Source organism: Haliotis asinina, chromosome 11 (assembly GCF_037392515.1).
Source record: "Haliotis asinina isolate JCU_RB_2024 chromosome 11, JCU_Hal_asi_v2, whole genome shotgun sequence".
NCBI lineage: Eukaryota > Metazoa > Mollusca > Gastropoda > Lepetellida > Haliotidae > Haliotis > Haliotis asinina.
The window spans coordinates 26,544,925-26,567,014 of NC_090290.1; the positions used below are offsets into that span (position 1 = coordinate 26,544,925).

At 39.7% G+C, this 22,090-nt stretch overlaps 2 protein-coding genes across 8 annotated transcripts in view; one reads left to right on the forward strand and one right to left on the reverse strand.

Annotated features, from left to right (window-relative positions):
• Nucleotides 1-3,290: 3,290 nt before the first annotated feature.
• LOC137255962 (uncharacterized) lies at nucleotides 3,291-14,539 on the forward strand. 4 transcript variants are annotated; one of them, XM_067793578.1, is made up of 4 exons: nucleotides 3,298-3,389; nucleotides 11,236-12,180; nucleotides 12,356-12,472; nucleotides 13,055-14,539. In XM_067793578.1, the coding sequence occupies exons 2-4, from the start codon at nucleotides 11,274-11,276 to the stop codon at nucleotides 13,450-13,452; spliced, it is 1,422 nt and encodes a 473-aa protein (XP_067649679.1). In that variant the 5' UTR covers nucleotides 3,298-3,389; nucleotides 11,236-11,273; the 3' UTR covers nucleotides 13,453-14,539. The 4 variants fall into 4 exon arrangements, with proteins under 4 accessions (XP_067649677.1, XP_067649679.1, XP_067649676.1 ...); XM_067793577.1 differs by lacking the exon at nucleotides 3,298-3,389 and adding an exon at nucleotides 9,931-10,310; XM_067793576.1 differs by having other exon boundaries at nucleotides 3,291-3,389; nucleotides 12,356-14,539.
• Nucleotides 14,540-15,348: 809 nt separating this feature from the next.
• The window catches only part of LOC137255964 (uncharacterized), a 107,559-nt gene continuing 100,817 nt past the window's right edge, over nucleotides 15,349-22,090 (reverse strand). For all 4 annotated transcript variants that reach the window (XM_067793579.1, XM_067793581.1, XM_067793580.1 and 1 more), the window contains one exon: nucleotides 15,349-20,164. In XM_067793579.1, coding sequence (XP_067649680.1) covers nucleotides 19,530-20,164 — 635 coding nt within the window. In that variant the 3' untranslated portion in view covers nucleotides 15,349-19,529. The remainder of the gene's footprint in view (nucleotides 20,165-22,090) is intronic.

The following is a 22,090-nucleotide window of genomic DNA, read 5'->3' on the forward strand; positions in this document are numbered from 1 at the left end:
AGTAGTGACATGTTTCTTATGATGGCTAAGACCTGATTGTCCAGTAGTGACATGTTTCTTATGATGGCTCAGACCTGAATGTCCAGTAGTGACATGTTTCTTATGCTGGCTCAGACCTGAATGTCCAGTAGTGACATATTTCTTATGCTGGCTTAGACCTGATTGTCCAGTAGTGACATGTTTCTTATGCTGGTTAAGACCTGATTGTCCAGTAGTGACATGTTTCTTATATTGATAAAGACCTGAATGTCCAGTAGTGACATGTTTCTTATGCTGGCTCAGACCTGAATGTCCAGTAGTGACATGTTTCTTATGCTGGCTCAGACCTGAATGTCCAGTAGTGACATGTTTCTTATGTTGATAAAGACCTGAATGTCCAGTAGTGACATGTTTCTTGTGCTGGCTTAGACCTGAATGTCCAGTAGTGACATGCTTCTTATGCTGGCTAAGACGTGAATGTCCAGTAGTGACATGTTTCTTATGCTGGTTAAGACCTGAATGTCCAGTAGCGACATGTTTCTTATGCTGGCTAAGACCTGAATGTCCAGTAGTGACATGCTTCTTATGTTGATAAAGACCTGAATGTCCAGTAGTGACATGTTTCTTATGCTGGCTTAGACCTGAATGTCCAGTAGTGACATGTTTCTTATGCCGGCTAAGACCTGAATGTCCAGTAGTGACATGTTTCTTATGTTGATAAATACCTGAATGTCCAGTAGTGACATGTTTCTTATGCTGGCTAAGACCTGATTGTCCAGTAGTGACATGTTTCTTATGCTGGCTTAGAACTGAATGTCCAGTAGTGACATGTTTCTTATGCTGGCTAAGACCTGATTGTCCAGTAGTGACATGTTTCTTATGCTGGCTTAGAACTGAATGTCCAGTAGTGACATGTTTCTTATGCTGGCTAAGACCTGATTGTCCAGTAGTGACATGTTTCTTATATTGATAAAGACCTGAATGTCCAGTAGTGACATGTTTCTTATGATGGCTAAGACCTGATTGTCCAGTAGTGACATGTTTCTTATGCTGGCTCAGACCTGAATGTCCAGTAGTGACATGTTTCTTATGCTGGTTAAGACCTGAATGTCCAGTAGTGACATGTTTCTTATGCTGGCTTAGACCTGAATGTCCAGTAGTGACATGTTTCTTATGCTGGCTAAGACCTGATTGTCCAGTAGTGACATGTTTCTTATGTTGATAAAGACCTGAATGTCCAGTAGTGACATGTTTCTTATGCTGGCTCAGACCTGATTGTCCAGTAGTGACATGTTTCTTATGCTGGTTAAGACCTGAATGTCCAGTAGTGACATGTTTCTTATGTTGATAAAGACCTGAATGTCCAGTAGTGACATGTTTCTTATGCTGGCTAAGACCTGAATGTCCAGTAGTGACATGTTTCTTATGCTGGCTTAGACCTGAATATCTACACTCCAAAAATCTCACGTTACAGGTTATATGCACAATATAAGAGTCTTCTTGAGCCTGAGGGATATCTATCCTTAAATTTGGTATATAAACTCCAGAGGTGGTGTATTACGTTTAAAGAATAACGTAGGTAGGTGGCAAAATATTGATGGATCTCAAAGAAATTGTCCCGCGTGACTTAGAAGATGAATATCACTTTTTGTTGAAATGTCCAGCTTATAAAGATCTTCGGGAAAGATTTTTGACTGACAACTTGCAAGTAAATATGGTATCGTTTTAAGAATATCCTTAAACAAACAAATCTGAAGACATAATTAATCTAGCTCGTTTTATCTATTATACATACAAAATATGAGAAAGGCTAGAATAATAGAAATTAGTATTAGAATTAAAAATAATACATTACCGTCACACGTGTACATACATGAGGCTCTGATATTTCGCTTTGGGGATGTAACTAAAGGAACAATTAACTCAGGCAGACAGGTAAATGCTGAATCCTTTAAGAACCTTTTCATGTTTTTATGCCTGTTTCGAAGATGCACATTACTATGTATATGGACCTGTGGCCTTCATACGTAAAGACTTTGATGATGATGACGCCTCTTTTCTGAATCCTGTAAGTATAAAGTTTATGCAGACGAAGGATCACAATTTATCACACATAGTTTCCGTCTGTCGCGACCCCATACATCTCTAACGTTAGGCATTGTTGACACAGAATACCAGCGCAGATAGATATTTGACGTTGTCACAACGTTATGGTTTCGTTGTTACAACGCTATTCTGTGGGCTCCCATTTACGATGTCACAGTGTTGTGGCCTGGCGTTCGTCAACATTGTAAAGTTATTAGAAGCTAACATATTTTACTTTGATTGAATGGTTTTCCCATTTGTGTGCAGTACAAATGAAGCAAAGCAGAAATTCAGTTCAATGTTTAATCGTCATATTGTCTGCTGTTTTGCTTGTGTGTTGTCTGAAGCTGTAGTTTGATAGTGGAAGAAAGCATATCAAACTGAAAAGGTTTGGCGAAAACTCTATGAAAACTCTACATGCTATGAGAAACGTTGTTATAACGTTGTTAGGAGCCCAACGTATGTTTCCTCAACGTAAAATGCGCAACGTTGGTATTAGGGTGTGGCATGACACCACATAAAATGACAAAAAACACTAACGTTGTGACAACGTTGTGTCATGACGTTGCCAATCAACAATCTGGTTTGCTGTTAGCTTGGAGTTCACGGAAACTATGCAGCAAACTAACTCACACATACCCCAACCCATCCACAATAACAAGGAAGACCACGGCGACAGTCCTAAGTCTCATTTAAACACTGTCGAAACTGTGTACTGCGATGACGATGATGAGGGTAGCACGTTTGTTTTAGGTTAGCATGAGTTTGCTTTTAAAATTGTTGCTTTTGGATTGTACCACGATGGTTTGCCTTGCACATTTATCGAGGTGGACCAGGTTTCCCACACGTATGGAGCAGTGTTCATACAACCTGAGATTGGGGCCAATGATAGCGGTGTCTGTATCGGCAACACGGCGGTGTGGACCAAACTGTGTCATCCAGGGGACCACGCAGAAAAACGAACTGGTGTAGATTTTGTAAGGTTTGTTTGATTCGGTCTTTCACCTTTCTCACTGTGTGCTGATTGAAGTTAGAATCAATTCCGTTGATGTCAATCTAAGTCAAATTCAGATAGAACAGGGATGTGTTTTTCTTCTTGAAATGGTTAAAAAACAATCATATTGCATTGTTATTTAATGATGATCTTGTTAACAAAGAGTAACCTAAGTCGCAGCAGGCACCTTATCGTCAGTCGGGCTAGGTTGTGGAATCTTGATAAAGCAACTAAAGGTCACAATGACAACTTTGTCGCCGGTTGTTTTGGGGGATTTTTTTTCAGTATATGCATTAACTGAGAGCTGGAATAGTTCGTGCAGTTTACTCAGGTAAGACACCTTATACTTTCTTCTACTTTGATAAATATTTGAAACTGTTATTCTGTATTAACCATACCCTATTGTAAATACCGTAAGCATATGTTACGACCCTTGGCACATCCATCAGGTTTATGTGGAACGTGGCGTCATGTCATATATTTCTGTGTACGATTGTTTATGTGATACTGATTTACCTACATGGTTTTCTGACTACTAAAGACTATTACCTGGCGTTGTGAGCACGTTTCTGCAACTGTAAGTCTTGGGTGATGTGTAGAATACTGACCTATTTCATTTCGTTGTGTTTAATATGTAACGAATCAACATGTAATGTTAAAGTGTTCTGAAAGCTGATTCCGTTGTGAACACTTTGTGTTTAGTATTTGTAATCCTTACTATTATTGACTGATAACGTCTGCTGTGTAGTAATATCTTCGTACATTAACACAGGTCTTGTCTTGCGTGGGAGATGGTATTGTCGACCTCTTGCCAGGCCAGCTGATTCAAAACAACTCACGTATTGATAAGGCAGTCACACTGGTGTTTGATGACAGCTACACTCTTCTGTGTGTATTATGACAGACACTCTGTTGCCATGTGTGTATCATAACAAGACACACTTTTGTCATGTGTATATTTTGTAAGGAGCGTCGTTGTCAGGTGTATATCGGGACATACTAACTCTTTTCCAGAGTGCATTAAGACCATAACATCATTCTATACTAGATACAAGAAATAGAAATAAAGGAACCCGCAAGTGAAATCTTTAGTTGAGGCAAAGCTACATAAAAGTTGAATACTGACTGTGTTCGAAGCCAGATCGGAAATAGCTCACGCCTGACGCCGCAGTCAGTACCATGTTACATTTACATGATACGCGTGCATCATGCGCCAAACTAGCATCTAGACTTTAAAACTGACTGTAAGCTTGTCCCACTATCTCTTGTGAAAATTCCGCCTCGACAGTACCTGACAAACGCACAGAAATGGTAGGTCATTGGCATAAGAGGGGGTGGACAATCTCAGGATAGTGTTCCTGATTCTTCAACAAGTTCAAACGCGTCATTTTCCGTTTCAACCTTATCGTCAGACGGGGATCGTTGAAATGAGGACCGGTAGGGCAAGATTCCCTAAAACCCTCCCGAGACAAGACAACTTCCTCAGAAGTAGACCTCCGGGTAGTCGATTTGTCACAAGATTTGGAGATTCTTGAAGAGCCACAGGAACACGTATTTTGAACGCTACCCTACGGAACAGGCACCGTAGCAGACGCCTATTCAAAGGCGTGACGACAGCATGTAGCTTGAGATGTCTTCGTTATCAGTATTCTCAGCAACGTCACAGTTGGGTGAACTTACGTTAGTGATTCACTGATGGACGATTGTGTGTGTGTGGCGACGCCGAGGAGAGCATTATTAGAGACCAGTGGTACAGGATTCTTATGGAGGCGGCTTTATCATAGTCTAGGGAGGAACTTCTTCCAAGAGGAGGACTGATTTCATTCTTGTACGGGGTACTTTGACAGAACTGCGGTACATGGATGTCTTACGGCAACACGTGGTTCCAATGGCTCACTGGGCAGGTGGCAACTTTGGTTTTCAGAACTCGTGTTGCCGTGAACTTCATGCAACAACAACTTCCAACAAGGTGTTACAACTTCACTCTGCTCGGCAAAATCACCAGGTCTATTCCTTCTCGAACATCTGTGGGATGTGTTAGGCTGTCCAGCAAATCTTGATGCGCTAGGTAGAATACTACATTAAGAGTGGCACCTGATTCCAAGGGCGACATTTCGGCGGTTGGTGTTCAGCATGCCAGCAAGGTGTCCTGCGTCTATTGCTGCTCATAGTGGTCACAGTCGTTATTAAGTATATCTGACATGTGTTCCTAGTATATGAATACCATGACCGATACACTTTTGCATTGTGTAAATCTGCACTCGTGAAGCATAACCCAGTTATGACGAGTGCTAATCGCAAAATATGTCCATAGCATCACATTCGTGATCGTAAGAGACAATCAAATTGGACAACATGTTTGCCCGGTTATTGGAGACCGTTCATAAGAAATCGTGCCTATTAACCCATGTTGACAGGTGATAGAATAACACGAATCAGATGATTCGTGCGAGCGATTTTTTGCTTTATTTGTAGGGGCGCTATAAAAAAAGATTCACCTTCTTCGGCGATTGATATAATCGGGCCCATACTAGCACCCGTCTAGGTGAAGTCAGGTTCGCAGTGGTGTATTGGTCAAAGGAATGCTATTTCTGGAACCAGTGCCCTCAACCAGAATCCCCACTCCACACCGGGCCCAACCTACGGCCAACAGGCTGCCCAATTCGGTCGCTTCAAAACATTTCGGTACAGATACCCACCCTGCCATTGATTTATCAGTTACAGATTCAGTACTAATTCACATATTCGTAAACCAAGGCAGGGAGCCACGGAAGAAGACTGAGCACTGTTTACGTGACTAAAGTGAACAACGGTAAGTGCTAAAGCTAGGGAAACATTCAATCAAAACAAACTCCTTCGCAAACTCAGGTTTCGAAACTAAATGCACTGACGCCTGTGTCAAAGGTATGGAACATGATTCAGAAAATTAAAGCTAAGGATCTAAATTAAGCATCAGCCATCTTAAAAATGGGGCTTAACTATCAACTAATAAAACAAAAGTCTGATAATGGGGAAGATTATAACGAGATAAAATTGCACTTGGGCAAGCTCATGATATGGCAACAGGAGCTGATAATATACATTATGAACTTTGGGAGCGCTTGCCAGAATCCCTTTTAACTATTTTGATGATCATTCGACGTCCAGGAAGTTTCCTGCATCGTTGTTTTTCATTTATTTTTTCAAATTCAGAGTGGTGTATGGATCAAACTACCCTCCTTCACATATATGGATCATTGGTCCGATTAAAACTTGATTACGGTTCCATCGTATAATGGTGGAGCTTGAAAAGCAGCCTGAAACTACTTGACTCTGTCGAAGGTTTAACACTTTGTCTTGGATATTCCAGAACCTCTCCTAGTGACAAGCTCCACGTCAGTGCCGATGGGCCATCCTTGAAAACACCGTTGTATTTATTGCACAATGAACACCAAAGTATTTTGACAATATATGCTTACAATTGCGTTTTTATTTTTCTTTATGAGGACTTGTACAATACAGCGTTCAGCTAGAAACTATATCTCCTTCTCGCCCTCTTTTCTTCTCCTCCTTGGCAATTGGTGAGGCCACCAGTCGACCTAATGTTAGTGGCATTTAGACAATCAGAAACTAATGAATTACAGTATAAACAAGAATTTAGTCAATTAAGAAATAAATATGACACATAAAAATCCATATTTACCAAAGGATCCAAGGATCCAGAACAATATCTTGTCGATTACTAAATGACAGTTCAATGTTCACAGCAGATGGAAAAGCCATATTAACAGCCTTAAATATATGTTAATAATACCACTAAATATCAGCAATATATTATCTTTCAGACTCTCTTACATGCAATTCAGGCTATTAAAAATCACGCTTGTAAACATCCATTCTTAATTGAAATTATTGAATTATAATGATCTTGCTACTGGCCAATGCAGCATCACCCTTTGTTAGTTACTCAGCCACGCTGACATTTCTGGTAACACATTTTCCTGTTAACAACACTCAAAAAATATGTGACACCACTTCTGATTCCATACTCTGATTACAATGCTACGAGGGTTGGCTGAAAAGTTCTAAGCCTCACTGTGAAAAAAAGTTACAAAGTCCACGTTTGTAATTTATTTTTCTACATAGTTCCCTTCCAAGTTCACACACTTTTGCCAGCGATGCTGCAAGGCCCGAATCCCGGTCAGGAAGAAATCTTCTTCAGCTACCCTAAAAAATCAGTCACAGCGGAAATGACGTCATCATTACTTGCAAAATGGCGACCGGCGAGTTCCTTTTTCATTTTGGGGAACAGGTGGAAGTCAGAAGGAGCCAAATCAGGTGAATAAGGAAGATGGTCAATGAGTCCAAAGCCACAATCGCGGATTGTTGACATGGCCACCACCGATTTGTGAACAGGCGCATTGTCTTGGTGGAAGAGGACACCTTTAGCGATCATCCCTCGTCGTTTGGCTTTGGTTGCTTCTCGCAACTGGTTCAGTAGATCAGCATAGTATCTGCCGTTGATAGTTTGACCTTTTTCAAGATAATCAATGAGCAGAATACCTCTGGAATCCCAAAAGACTGATGCCATCACCTTTCCAGCTGAAGGAACAGACTTGGCTTTCTTCGGAGCTGGTGAATCAGGATGCTTCCACTGTTTTGACTGTAGTTTTGTTTCTGGTTGAAAGTGATGTATCCAGGTCTCATCCATGGTTACAAATCGTGCCACAAAATCATCGGGATCTGCTTCAAAACGACGCAAATTGTCAAGGGACGTCTGGAACCTGTCACGTTTCTGTTCTGCTGTCAAGAGCTTTGGCACCGATCTTGCAGAAACTTTCGTCATTCCTAATTCGTTGGTGATAATAATTATGCTCAACCCTCTCATGAGAGATGCCCACTACACTAGCAATATGTCGAGTAGTCAATCGTCGATCATCCATCAACATATCGAGCACTCGCGTGATGTTTTCTGGAGTGGTTGCTGTTGAAGGCCTTCCTGAGCGTGGGTCATCATCATGGCTTTGTCTGCCACGTTTAAATTCTGCAGCCCACTTCTTTACTGTGGAAAATGAAGGAGCATCATCCCCTAGAGTGGAGACCATGTCAGCATGTATCTGTGTTGGGGACATCCCTTTCTTTTGCAAGTACTTGATGACTGCCCTGTATTCAGTTTTGTCCATTTCTGATGATTTCAGAGGGTAGGTTTACCAAAAGAGCTGTAGTTGAGATAAAACTATTAGTACGTTTGTAGTTCTTGTGTCTATGAGTTACTAAATGATTGTCCTCATTGGTGGCAAACACCTGTCTCTACCTGGTGGGGAAAAAACACTCAGACTGAGAACTTTTCAGCCAACCCTCGTATCATTAGAACTTACATCAGTGAACTGATGCAGAAGAAGTGGGACACCCAGGAGTGTATCAATAAACTATCGGCTACACCTACTTGGTTTGTCAGTCCAGATTTGAAGAGGTCATAATGCAACGGTGTCAGAAGTTTTACTCACGATTACCCACTGAAAGTTGAGGATCCTTCATTTTGCATCCCTTGTGATGAAAGAATCACAGACAAGCATGTTCTGCTTGACTGTGTTGATATTGAATTGTAAAACAATTAGGGATCTTTTAGTAATGGTAACTATCATTTTATCACTGTTTTGTAAATAAGAAGCTGATCTAACTGACAAGTTTGAGTCAAATGTTATGCAGATAGATGTATTTTTATCAGTGGTAGTTTACGTCAGTAACTGAGATGGTTAATGAGGGTTAACGTATCGAAAACTAATTACCTGTCCCCCTGAGAGGGTACGTTAATCCCAAAACACTCGAAGTCAATTTAATCTCTCTTCTCTTTTTAAGTTGTATACAATATGTGTCCTTTTAATATATGGCTTGATCTGTCTAAGATGCTAACAGCTGAAGGGGTGGTGTAAGTCCATGCAGGAAGCAAATGTACTGTGACCATGGTATCTTGAACGGTGATCTGCCTTCAGTTGTTGGCAATCCATAGGCTGATTTGGCATGTCTAAATTCATAACCGACACACCATCTAGTGCTCATCAGCACACGCACGCACACTGTTGCCCTGTGCAAATTATGACCTATTGTTGTCATAATTCTAACATGGCTGATGCGGTGTTTCGCTATGTATCATAACAGACACATTATTACACACTAACTGTTCAATACATCTTCAATGTTGTTATACCTTGAGTAATAACATCGCGTGCTGTCTCAACTATGCATTTGCACTAGGTCACATGACCAAAGTAACGTGATCAAAACAAAATGGCGGCCGTGTACAATACATCTCGATGTTGATCTTCAACTGTGCTTTGCTGGGTTGAGTGTATTAGCAGTTATGAACAAAACTCAACGTTGGTTGAAGTCATTTGGTCCCTTTTCTATACCCTCTTGTATATATTTTTGAAAATTAAGTTGAATAGACTAATACTGACAGTCGTAAATGAAATGTGACCCTATTATGACGGCTTAATCATGGTAATGCACTCCACTCGTTCTGTAAGTTATTCTGAGATATCACATTTTGCTAATGTAGAGTGAGTATGAAATAAACTACTAAACTATGTCCTGTGTAATAGCACATTTATAAAAAATCGTAAATGGTGTTGATTTCTAACTTTCTTTTGCACATCAGATACTAAACCATTCACTCGTTTCATACATATGTCATTACACGAGACATCGTTTAGTATACTCGAATACTGCGAATAAAATGGCAGGGACACTTACTTTTGTCATATACATGTCATGACAGGCTAACGTTTTTCTGGTGCATATCATCACACGCTGTTGTCTGTCGACACATTAGGTTAACATACCGTGTATGCTGTGTGCATTGCGACAGTCACATAACTGACTACTGTCTACTCGTGACCTACCGACAGCCTTATGCAAGCATTATTCACAAGTAGTGGTAGTGGACCTGATTCACGATAACAGATGTCACTTACGTTATGGAGTGTGGATTAACTGTGACAGAGATCACAAAAGTGTTCCTCAGATGGGCAAACAGTCAGCTTTCACTTATGAAAGTAAATTTCACTGATGCAGGAAGTATGAGTGTCCATATCATACCGCAGTCTTTACACGTACAGTTCATTAAACAGTCAGGTCAGTCGTGTGTATTTGTCGCCATGAATGTAAGCCACTGTCGATAAAGGCTTACATTAAGGTTAATGTGCATCAGAAAGTGGAAGAGGAGGAATGATGGTGCACGTTTACAAGTAGACGCTGTTGTGAAGGAAAGGAGGTGAGTTAATAACAGTTTGAATGGCGTTTGCAACCTGATGTGGTACTGACCCAGTTTCACTCAAGTCTGTGCATCTGCCCAGTTATCGGCCAACATCTTTGATGCCGAGGCGGTATTCACTTACTCTCAAATAATGGTGTTTAGCTAGCGTGTCTTGGTGTTCCTATCACTGTGCATTCAAACAGTAGTGTTCAAACACTCGCCTCTGACCGTCAGAGTTAAAGCTTATGTAGAAACGTTTCACTCAAGGGCATCTAAATTACACCGTAAACGTGCAGAGGCTGGTGTGTGTTAGTATTGGTCATACTCTCTGATGCAGGTTTACTCAAATATTTGTTAATCTCACAAATAAAGAAAGAATGAGGATAGGGTTGATTTCAGCAACCACGCTAAAGTTACATGTTACAAGTTACACGAGTCGTGTTATACATTGCAATACAGAATAAAACGTAAAATCTTGAAGGCCATCTAAACCTACAGACCTGTGAGACGAGATTGATTCCAGGTCCTTTTACGACGCGTCTTACCTCCCTATCAAGTGGGGATTGGACACCTGAATATCCGAATCCTTCAGTTCTCAACGTTGTTCAATATTCAAGAACAGGCTATTGTACAAGCATACTGTAGTGACTGTTGACAGTTTTCATTGCAACCTTAAAACTCCATGTTTGCGATAGAATTAGTTGTTTATTGATCATGATATTGTGTCAGGATGTAATGACTTTCCGAGTTATCCTGTGCGTTTCATTTGGAAATCATCTTATAAAATATTCAACATTTGTGGATGTTCACTAATTTCCCAATAAATCACCTCTTGACATTATATTATACCACAGCTAATGTTTGAACTACCCCGAACGGTCTTCAATAAAGGACAAGTTTCGCTAATTTGCAAATGTTTTGACGTATTTTTTGTTATTTTCAGGTATTCCCAACTTCGGGTGTAGCTAGAAGATAGAGACCATGGATCTCGCGACTATAGACTGCAATGCATTTAACAGTAACACGTTGAATGAATCTCTACCCCAGCTGGACTACTCTCTAAACGACACATACAAAGTTGTGGCAGGGTTGCTTGTGTTTCTACTCATCCTGCCTTTTGTTCTTTTCGAGTTCAGCTGTTTCCCAATTGGTGCCAGCTCCGCCATCCTCCTGGGGGCTGTGCTCATGGTGGCGGCCACCGTCCTGTCCCAGAGCGACTTCTATGACATTATAGGAGAAGATGGCAACATGCGGACAATATTTCTTCTCCTTGGTATGATGATTATATCCCAGTACTTTGAAAGAGAACATATCTTTCAAAATTTGATTAATAAGGTGTTGAAGAACAATATATCCTTCCCCAGCTATTTATTGAGAGTTACGATGTTGTCCTTCTTTGTGGCTGCCTTGTTTACTAACGACGCTGCATGTGTCATACTGACACCGTTGATTCTAAAGCACTGGTGTTCACAAGAAAGATCAAGTGTTGAGCTGGAAACCCTTTTACTATCCATTTCAACATCAGCAAACATTGGAAGTGTCATTACCATATTTGGTAATCCTCAGATGGCACTCATTGCATCAACAACCGAGGAGACTGTATTCCTTAAAAGTCAGCTTGATCTCCAGCGCAGTGTGACGTACCTCGGTATACCAGCCGTCATGGGGTACCTCCTCAACCTTGCCTTCCTGACTGTACACTCCAGGCTGAATGCTACTGGCTGCTGTAAGCAGCAGGCCACTGTAACAGAAGAGATAGATGGTGTGGTGCCATCAAATAAACATGAACAGGGTCGTAGCCGCATCTTCTTTTGGCTGCCACCATTGTTTCTGGTCATCATGCTGGTGCTTTTGTTTGTTAAGACAGACGAAATCCGTTTTGACATAGGTTTGTATGATTTTCCTTCACAAGCTGGTATACGCTCGAGAGTAGAGTTATAAAACACGAATAAAGGCATTAATCACTAGATATGATGCATGAATGAGGCATTGTCATCAGGTTGTAATTGATCGGTGTCTTAACATTGTTAAATGACATATAATCCTTTTCCTTTTGTGTTCAGGTATTCTTCCAATGGCGGCATCTGCGTTAATAATAGCAGCAGACGTTGCACTGAATAAGACCAACCCCAGCCACCTCATCATGAAAGTAGACTGGAACGTCATCCTCATGTTCTTCGGTATTTTCGTATGGCTGGGTGGGGTAAACGCCACGCGAGTACCACGCTACTTATGGAAGGCTATAGGCTTAGCTGGTCGGCCTATCAATGATGCCAAGAGTATTACAGTATTTGCGGCGTTTGTAATCTTTGGGTCAAATATTTTCAGCAACGTTCCCTTAACGATTATCGTTTTGGAACAGTTGCAACCGTGTGCCAATCAACTGGATCTTGTATTATACCTTGCGTGGTGCTCTACCATCGCTGGGAACCTCACTCTCTTCGGCAGCGTGGCAAACATAATCGTGGCACAGAAAGCGAAACAGACCCTGAATATTCCTCTTACGTTCGTAGCGTTCTTCAAATACGGCTTCCTTACGACTCTTATTATTACTGTACAAGGCATATTTGTCATCTATGGACTGTTACAGATATAACAGTGGACTGTTTCAGCAAGTGTGTACTCATGCCCACAATGTGATTAAGGGGAGTAATGAGTAGGGAGAACTGAGACTGAAGAGCAGAATAATGTATGGAGAGAGATCATTCAATATGGGAAGGAAATGTGTTCCTTTAAATGCTTGTTACCACATTCTTCTTCAGAAATCATGGCAAATACAAGGAAAGTTGAATACTTCACATCAAAGAAAGGAGGAAAGCACTTCTTCATACACACTCAACAACAGACAACAGTCCTGCGACTTCTGGAAGTGTGTCCAAGGTGGCTGCTTTGGCAAGTGTATAACAGTCGGACTGTTTGTTCGGAATCAGTCCCCACACAGCCATTCACAGGAAGATCAGGTAGATTGCTACTTCTCTCCGGGTACAGGCTGAGACGACGCCAGTATAAGTCAGTTAAGATGAGTGAATTTTCAGACTTGACCGAGGTGAAGCACAACTGGAATATTGTTGAGTGTGGCGTAAAACTAAACCCGCTCACTCACTCTGAGAAGTCATGTTATCGCGTTGGACATCGTGTAAGACTGATATCCCGTAGCTGAAACCGATGTACAGCTGGGTGCGTATTGCCTAGTTAGAACTTCATAATCGAATAAAAGTACATACAGACATGTACAACTGTACACCACAACCGCGCCTCATCAGAGTCAGAAGATCAGATTCGACTCCTACCAATGTATTACTTCCAGCACCAAAATACTAATAATTTTTGTGAATTATGGCAGATTTGTAAACTTAATGTATTGAAGAAAATGAATGATCATTGAACTTCTATGAAAACAATTACTTTTATTATATTTATAGCATATTATATGTATGTATAGCACCGTGAGTGAAATTCTGGAAATATAGGAACGTTTATCTATCTATCTATCTATCTATCTTCGTGTGTCCCCTTGATGCTGGTCTGTTGCCATTTATGTTCACATGCTTTTGAAATCAGCCTTAAAGCAATGAAAGTGCAGTTTGGTTGTGACGAAGAGTTGTCCAATATGCAAGACACAGCATCAGTGCCATCGTTCTCACGTGTGAAGTCCTGCCTCTGCCATCACAGAAGCAAGGTCCTACCAAACCTACCCACGTCTCCATCTGACCTTCAGCTAGAAGGAACATAGAGTCAAACAAAAGATGAATCAACATGAGTTCCTATTACTAGCTTGATCATGTACAGAAACAGGAGAAACAGAGAGGTGTAATATGTATTTACTTGTATATAGACGTTTTGTGATTAACCCAAAGTTTGTCACTACCGACCACCATAGACTGTATACGTACAAAGCTTCCTACTACTTCGTATATTATTGGTAGGTGTAACAATGGTATGTGTACAGCTCTGCTTATATCTGTGTACATATCTTTATATCTGTTTAGTACACAATACACCTGGGATAAAAGGTCGTCACCAACCCATGCTTTCCACAAAAGACTACTATGCTTGTCGTGAGTGGCGACTGACGGGATCAGGTGGTCAGACTCGCTGACTTGGTTGAGACGTCATCGGTTCTCAATTGCTCAAATCGATGCTCATGCTGTTGATCGCTGGATTGTCTGGTCCACACTCGATTATTTACAGACTGCCACAATATAGCTGGAACGTATGATGGCGTAAAATAAACTCACTCACTCACAGTACACTCTGTTTGTTATCTTGCATATCACATTTGAACATTACTATGCTGCAGAACACATTAACTTGCCGTGTGTGTAAACGTGTCACGCAGACATTTTACATAATCAAAGGATGAGACATAAAAACCTTCCACTGTAATACCAATAAATAATCCAAGGTGGAAGGAGGTTTTCTGTGAACCTGCCCAATCACTGCATGCTGCAGTGGCTCCAATAATGGAACTCCAGAGGGTGAAACAACTCTGCACCTAATCTTTATAGGTTTAGGAGAACGACATCCTAGGTCCACATTAATCATCCGTTTTATGCCAAGTCTGTGAGTTGACATCGGCATCAGTATTTTTCGGCCATAGAGCAAGCTAGTAAATGACTTGTAATTAAGTACGTCCAAAGGTATTAAATTCTTCAAAACTGCTATGTTGAGTTGATATAATCAGGGCGGTCACCACTCATTCTAAATCTCCATGTCAATTTTTTTCCCCACTGTACACTAAAAGGAATCTGTTTCTAAAGACAGCTAAGACTGGTTGTTCTTTAGTACCTATATTTTAACTTGCACAACTTGCAACTTGCACAAGTTGTGATTGAGATCAATCAAAGGCTGGCGACAGCATTTCGGTGCTTCGTGATTGTGACGGGTTTGCATCAGTCAGAGCTCCTGAAAATATTGCTGTGCGATTCAGTCATAAGGCCTTGTCTAGTGCTCCAATCACACTACATGATGTTGACATCGTATGTTTCACCTTATGCTGCGTGCAACAGTAATGGGACCTGCCTCTACCACGTGTTTAAAAAATGCAGCTAACATATTCAAAGATGAAAACTTTTTATTCATGACTGATAGTATATTACGACACAGGGTAGACATAGCACAAACTAGAGAGTATTGGCACTAGATTACTGGGTGTGTATGTGTTCCATCTACCACCTGCACATGCAGGGACAGTACCCATATACATCAAGGCAGCTCTGTCCCAACCTAGCAACAGTCAGAGACTAAACAACATCAAAATGTTTACCAAATGTACTCTGCCTCAAACAAAATAATGTTAGCATGTTTGGTATATGTTAAAAGATGAAGTAGACTTGATATGTATTATGCTCAGACAACTACTATATGATGACTGTTGTATGACAACAAACAATATTAAGGAATATGAGGTGTGATGTGTCTGTAATAATAATTTTTCAAGTACAGTAGCTACAGAACTTGACTTTACATTACTTCTGGGGATTTCACAATAAAAAGCATACAAAACAGAACCAAATGTTCTTCAACATTTCCAAGAGTGTTTGAGGATGTGGATGAAGAATGTGATGTATGTCGCAACTATGAGTATTACCAGTTTATCCACTCAAAGTTAAATGCACACTATATAATTTCTTATATAAAGTGCAACAAAATATCTTCAAATCTGAGAACATAAGATGATTGATGTAAAACACAATACAAAATAAAAAAAAACAAACAAACAAAAACAAACACAAAAAAACGAAAAAAAACAACTGTGACATAACTAACACTAACTGGATATAATGCTCCAAAAAATATTCCCTCTGAATGCCAGTGTCAAGAACAGTGACATGATCCAGTGGTAAGGTCATCCAAAATATCAGTAATTCAGATTATGTTACTCAAAAAATAAACTTGTATTGATTTTGAAGAAAGCTTGAACACCTTTCTGAATTAAAAAACACAACAGAAGAAAAAAAAGTCCTTTAACACATTCCCCAGATTCTACAGGTAAGACGCTAAACTTTTCCAATAACCGATGCCATCTGAAAAAAATTGACATATAAAGACATATAAGGGAAAACCTAAAGCACTTTACATTTACACTTCTTTGTTTGGACACTGCATATACAGAAGTCACAAATATTGGTGTACATGATGAAGCACAATATGCAATTAAAATAATGAAACAAACAATAATTGATAATATCTCATGAAAAACTCTATGCTAGAAATTAGGGAAACAAAACAATACTCAACACATTGCAATCACAAGTAATGGAGTCCTTGTCACAGACTTGTTGAAAATGCATTCCCTATCTTCAGCTGGTGTGAGAATGAATAGAGTACTAAGACCCAGACTGAATGGCCCTGATTTCAACAGACACTTTTCCAACACTGATACTTGTAATGGATAAACTTGAGACTTGAGGTACACAAGTTCAAATGATCATCTTCCTTTAATTCAGGTTAAACTCCACATGTACCTTATTTGTTGCAAGAACTCATCTAACACATGCAGGTTTCTATTACAGGAATGGGTTTCAACTTTCAGCAGAGCATGTTCCTGGTTAGCTTGGATCATTCGATGGTTTCATACATATTCTTGGGGAAGGGAGGTTACTGAGTACACATAAACATCTCAGTGTATTCAATCATTCAGTTGCTTAGACTAAGCCAGAGTGAAAGGGATAATACCACAAAGGCATTGTTGCTCCACAGGTACATTTCCGCTGTGGCTGAAAAGATCTGCACATAAAAATGACAGTTGATGGAGTTTCTTGTGAAATATTTTTTACATAATTCCTTTCGAGGTCCCCAAACTTCTGCATTGTCCTGGTGGAAAATCACTACTGATACTGAGTTTTCCACAACACCTAACCATGATATTTTCACATTAAAGGTGACTGTCTTAAATTCAGAATTTGTCTTGAATTGTTTATTTTGTTTTGCATATGCGTTAAACTACTGCTAAGCACTGAATCCTCTTTCTCTTTGATGATCCCGTTATCAGTTAAGTACAAGTGAACTCCATTCTGCCATATCACAGTTACAACCATAATGAGGAACATTGGCAATGCTGACTCCAAACGTCCAATTAGCAGAAGACCTAGGGCCTAATATAGGTCTCAGTATAGGTCTGTGTAGGTCTAGTTCCTGTGACCTTGAACCATTTCTGATAAGACATCAGTAGCCTTGAAAACCCCTGAGCTGAAAACCTTTGCCATGGTCAGTTGATTCCTCAGAAGAGAGATGCTTGCCTCACATAACGACTAGATGATGTCATTTTCAATCAAAAACATTATCTAATATTGTGTCACTATTTCTTCAGTGACAGGTGAAAGCCTTCCTGATGTTGGATCATCTTTGCAGCTTTTATCTCGCCACCTAAACAGCAGTGAAGGATAGAGCATCATAGGATAGAGTGCCTTCACATCAACAGAAATTAGTCACTTTGATGCCTGCAACAATACAGTGCGTGGTTGTGGATCTGGTTCAATGCAGCCAGGAAGGCAGGATATCTCTGTCCTATATACTAGTATTTTCTTCTCAGTAAGCCACCCCTTGTATTGTAGTTAAAAGAGTAAAACATGTGGCTATTTGCTGTCAATACGGTATGTTGAATGCCAGATGATATGATACTAATGGATACACTATGAAGCAGTTTTGAAATTTCAGAGTTAGTCAAGATTACATTTCCCCACATGGTTAACAACAGTTTGAGTAAAAAGCAGGTAATGTTTTCCACAAGAAAAGAAATTGTGTGAATCAGCTGTAGCTACCCTGGATGTGAGATAAAATGTCAGATGTGATAGCCACTTAACAAACCCTGCAGTCAGCATCACTATTCAGATATTTTCCACAAACATACTGAGGATTAACATAACAAGGAGCATGAACAATAAATTATATCATCATTCAGTGAAACACACAACTATGTATCTAAATGCCATTATTGAATCTAATCATCATTGAAGTGTCAGATATAATAAAATCAGCTCTTTGATATATAAGGTTTTCAAGAAGATCATTCTCAAAAATGTCCAGAATTGAAGAAAAATTTCCAGGTTGAAAATAACTATTTCTGCAGCTCAATACAACAGCTTTGGATCACATTAAGATCATGCAGATAATATGTATGTTTTAAGTTCCAACAGCATCAAAACTGGTTCTGAGATGAGTAATGACATTGTGCTGCTATTCAACTCCAGACAGGAACATATATACACACACACACACACCACATGAAGGCTATTGTCAACATAAAACATACAATCAGTACAAAATAATGTGAAACTACCTACAAAACCAACGACTTGAAAACTACATGGAAGAGTAATCTCCACTGTTTGCCAAGGGCTTGTTTGCAGAAGGACGACCACCATGTGTCTCTGATTCATTATCTTTCATGTACAATTCATTACTTACTCTAAAACATCTTATGGATATCAAAACATTTTGTCATGGCAACAAAGGCTGACCTGTGTATAATGACTGGCACAAGGACTATGAGTATTTACTACTACTGATTATAGTTCCTTGTAACATGGCAGAAATCAAGAACAATCTCCCTTTCACTATGCACATCTTGGGGTTATGCCTACAAGTGCACCTGCCACACACACTTGCAGTTCATTCAGTATACATGCTCTTTCCAGCAGTGCAAGGACATGGCTGCACAAAAGTGTCAACTTAAGACAACTGCTATTCCTTGTTTTGACATTTTTGCCTGATAAGGAATGTAAAGCATCAGTTTGTCCGAAGATATAAAGATCACCTTCATCTGCTGAGCACAAGAAGCTAGTGCTGTATCCTGACTGGTGTCTGCTCAGCCTTCTCCATCCATCTAGTCATCCTTCGATCCACAGGGCTTGACTTTATTACACTACACGATCCAAGTACTCATCTGAGAATGACAACGCTATTTCCTTACAGGCCATTGTTTGTCTCCCTAACTGGGAATCAATGAACATTTCACAGACCAAACAATTTTTCTGGAAACATAGTTTCCTACAGAGTAGCAATTAGAGTGGAATTTAGAAAAAAAGAAACCCAAACAAAAAAATTCCAAGATATTTTCAAGTGATGGGTAACACTGTATTTGAAAGAATGTTCCGATGTTGAGCGTGCAAGTGGAGGTAATGTGTTTCTATGGCTACAAATGATCACCCTACACGTTCCACTCAGTTTTCTCGGAAGACTGATTTTACTTTCAGTAAATGTTCTGGCAAGTTAAAGTAATTTCACCAACAGCATTCACACTGGTGTTGATTTGTAAAGGCCATTGCTATCTCGGCGACAGCAGAGGGCAACAGTGATGGCGATAAGTCCAAAGAGGAGAATGATACCTGCAATAGCACCAACAATAGTGTATATTGTCCACAGTCCTATACCTCCTTCTTGGGGTTGACGCTTCCCTTGTGACGTCTTGTTTTCTGTGCTCTTGTCTGTATTGATGTCTTCCTCTCTCATACTAGGATTTAAGTCTGTGGCCAGCCGTGGGTTTTCGTTGTGGCTATAGCCATTATCCTCAGCAATATCTCGTGTCGGAATTGCATAAAAAATTTCAGCTGTTGTGGTCTCCATGTTTCTATTCCTGTTTTTATTCTTTTTCCTATCCTTATTTCGCCGTCGACCATTCTTACGATTTTTTGGTTTTCTTGTTGAGCGAGGTTCCTTTACTCTTCCATATACAGGCGTAGTTCTTGATCTCTCCACATACACAGGATGAACTGTTCCAAAGAATGGTCTGAATGTTCGGCCCAGTGATGTAGTTGGTATAGTAGTTGTTGTAGTCGTTGTTGTTGTTGTTGTGGTGGTGGTGGTGGTGGTTGTAGTAGGAGTTGTAGTAGTTGTAGTTGTTGTAGTAGATGTAGTTGGTTCCAAAGAAACTGGAATATGCAAACATAAATAATGGTATTTGTACAATTATGGCATAACTTGTACCCCACGAGGGAGTTCTCAGTTTAAGGTTCCTTCAGAAAACCAATAAGCAAATAACTGTGAAAGGATTCACAGAACAAGTGCGAATCAAAATACACTTAAGCCCAGAACTAAAACACCTAAAGATTTACTTATTCAAGATCCCTAAAATATACTTATGATAGTAATAATGATAATGATAATTCAATGAAGTGTTTACTTACTATAGACTCAGTCCTGTTTGTTTACATCAACAGTCTCCACTGACAAAGTCTCTATTTAGTCACAGTGCTATTGCTCACATGGATGTCCATCAACAGTTTAACATGTCAACAAATACCAGCAGGCACAGGTTGAACTGAGGCTTCTATGCAGGGATGCATTACATTAACACTGTTTAACATTGGCCTAGAGACGTTCTATTTCCTGTTGTTTGTTTAATGTTTAGACCTTGAATAATTCATGCCTGTAAAGGCAGAGTGATAACAAATGAAACAAACATATTGTATTCTTTTTTCCTTTTCAAACAAGTGATAGTAAGAAGCCTGTACCTCAGTTATCTACTCCTTGTATCTGGGAAGGTCATTCAGTCACGGTATAAAGTTCGGGAGTCTATTGGATGTAACACAATGTAACACACTACCAATTGTCCCACTTCCATTGTCTAGAAACCATGAGGACTCACTGGATAACATCAATGACATTGTGTGCAAGCAATCAGATGTGTGACACTGATGGTGTGGGTTCGAAACCCGGATGCTACTCACCCTTAAAGATGTACTAGAATGTGTACTTCACTGAGGAAGAGTAATACCAGACATAATAATGTTACGTTTCATACTTTCTAAACAGCAATGTATCTTACTGTCATGGTAGCAGTTCTATTAAGTATCTAACCTGCCAGTTGTCAGACTTCCATTTTTGTATTGCTGGACTGCTGACCTTGTGTGCAAGTGATTAGGTGCCTGATCTGAATCCACGATGGAACTCAACAGCAACACCGTGGAACAACCCTTTTGTATTTTATGATTACATGATTTGTAAGCCTTTACTTTTAAAATATCATATTCTCAAAAAGAAATGAGAGATTTTGATTGACTTTGGACTGTAACCCTGTGTGGACTGTTTCTCCCTTGCTTCATTTCAGCTTTGATAGCACATAATTATTATCAGTTCCAATGTAACTGTCATCTTTGTTTTCAGTGGTATGATCAATATTTTTTCTGTGAGAAGTTATGAATATTAGAGATGAGGTGTCTGTGTATGTCATCAAGTTTGCAAACTCGATGAAATGCACACTATTCATGTAACAAGGCTAGACCAATTTTATTTCTTGTTTTGAATCCTAAAACCGTCAGTAGGACAAATGTTCAGAGTGGGGGTCTGCTATAGGCCATTGACCTAAAGTTCTTTTTCACATTTTTTCAATCCAAATGCCATCATATAACTAAATTGTTAAAGACATTAAACTTTGCAACCTTGGATTCTAGATATATGGCAAACTTCAAGCTATTTTCAAAGATTTATGACTTACATACAGATAAATAAACATCCTTCACTGAATAAAGAGACTGAACAAAACAAAAGTGTTGTTTAATAATCAAATGTTTTCCCCAAAAGTATGAAGCAGAAGATTTGATCTTTGAACAAATCATAAAGTCTGTACTAGTTTCCAACTAGCAGATTTCCCAGGTTCACTCAGACATTTTTGGCCCTGCCGATGTATCAGTCTAAAATAATGCCAAGAACATGAAAGCAAATTTTTTTATGATTTCAACAAAAAATACTGAGTATCACTGTGAATTACATGTTAATGCATCACATCATGTAGTGTGTACAACAGCACATTGATGTATCAGTGTATTAGTGTAGTGATAATTTCCTATAATTAATAA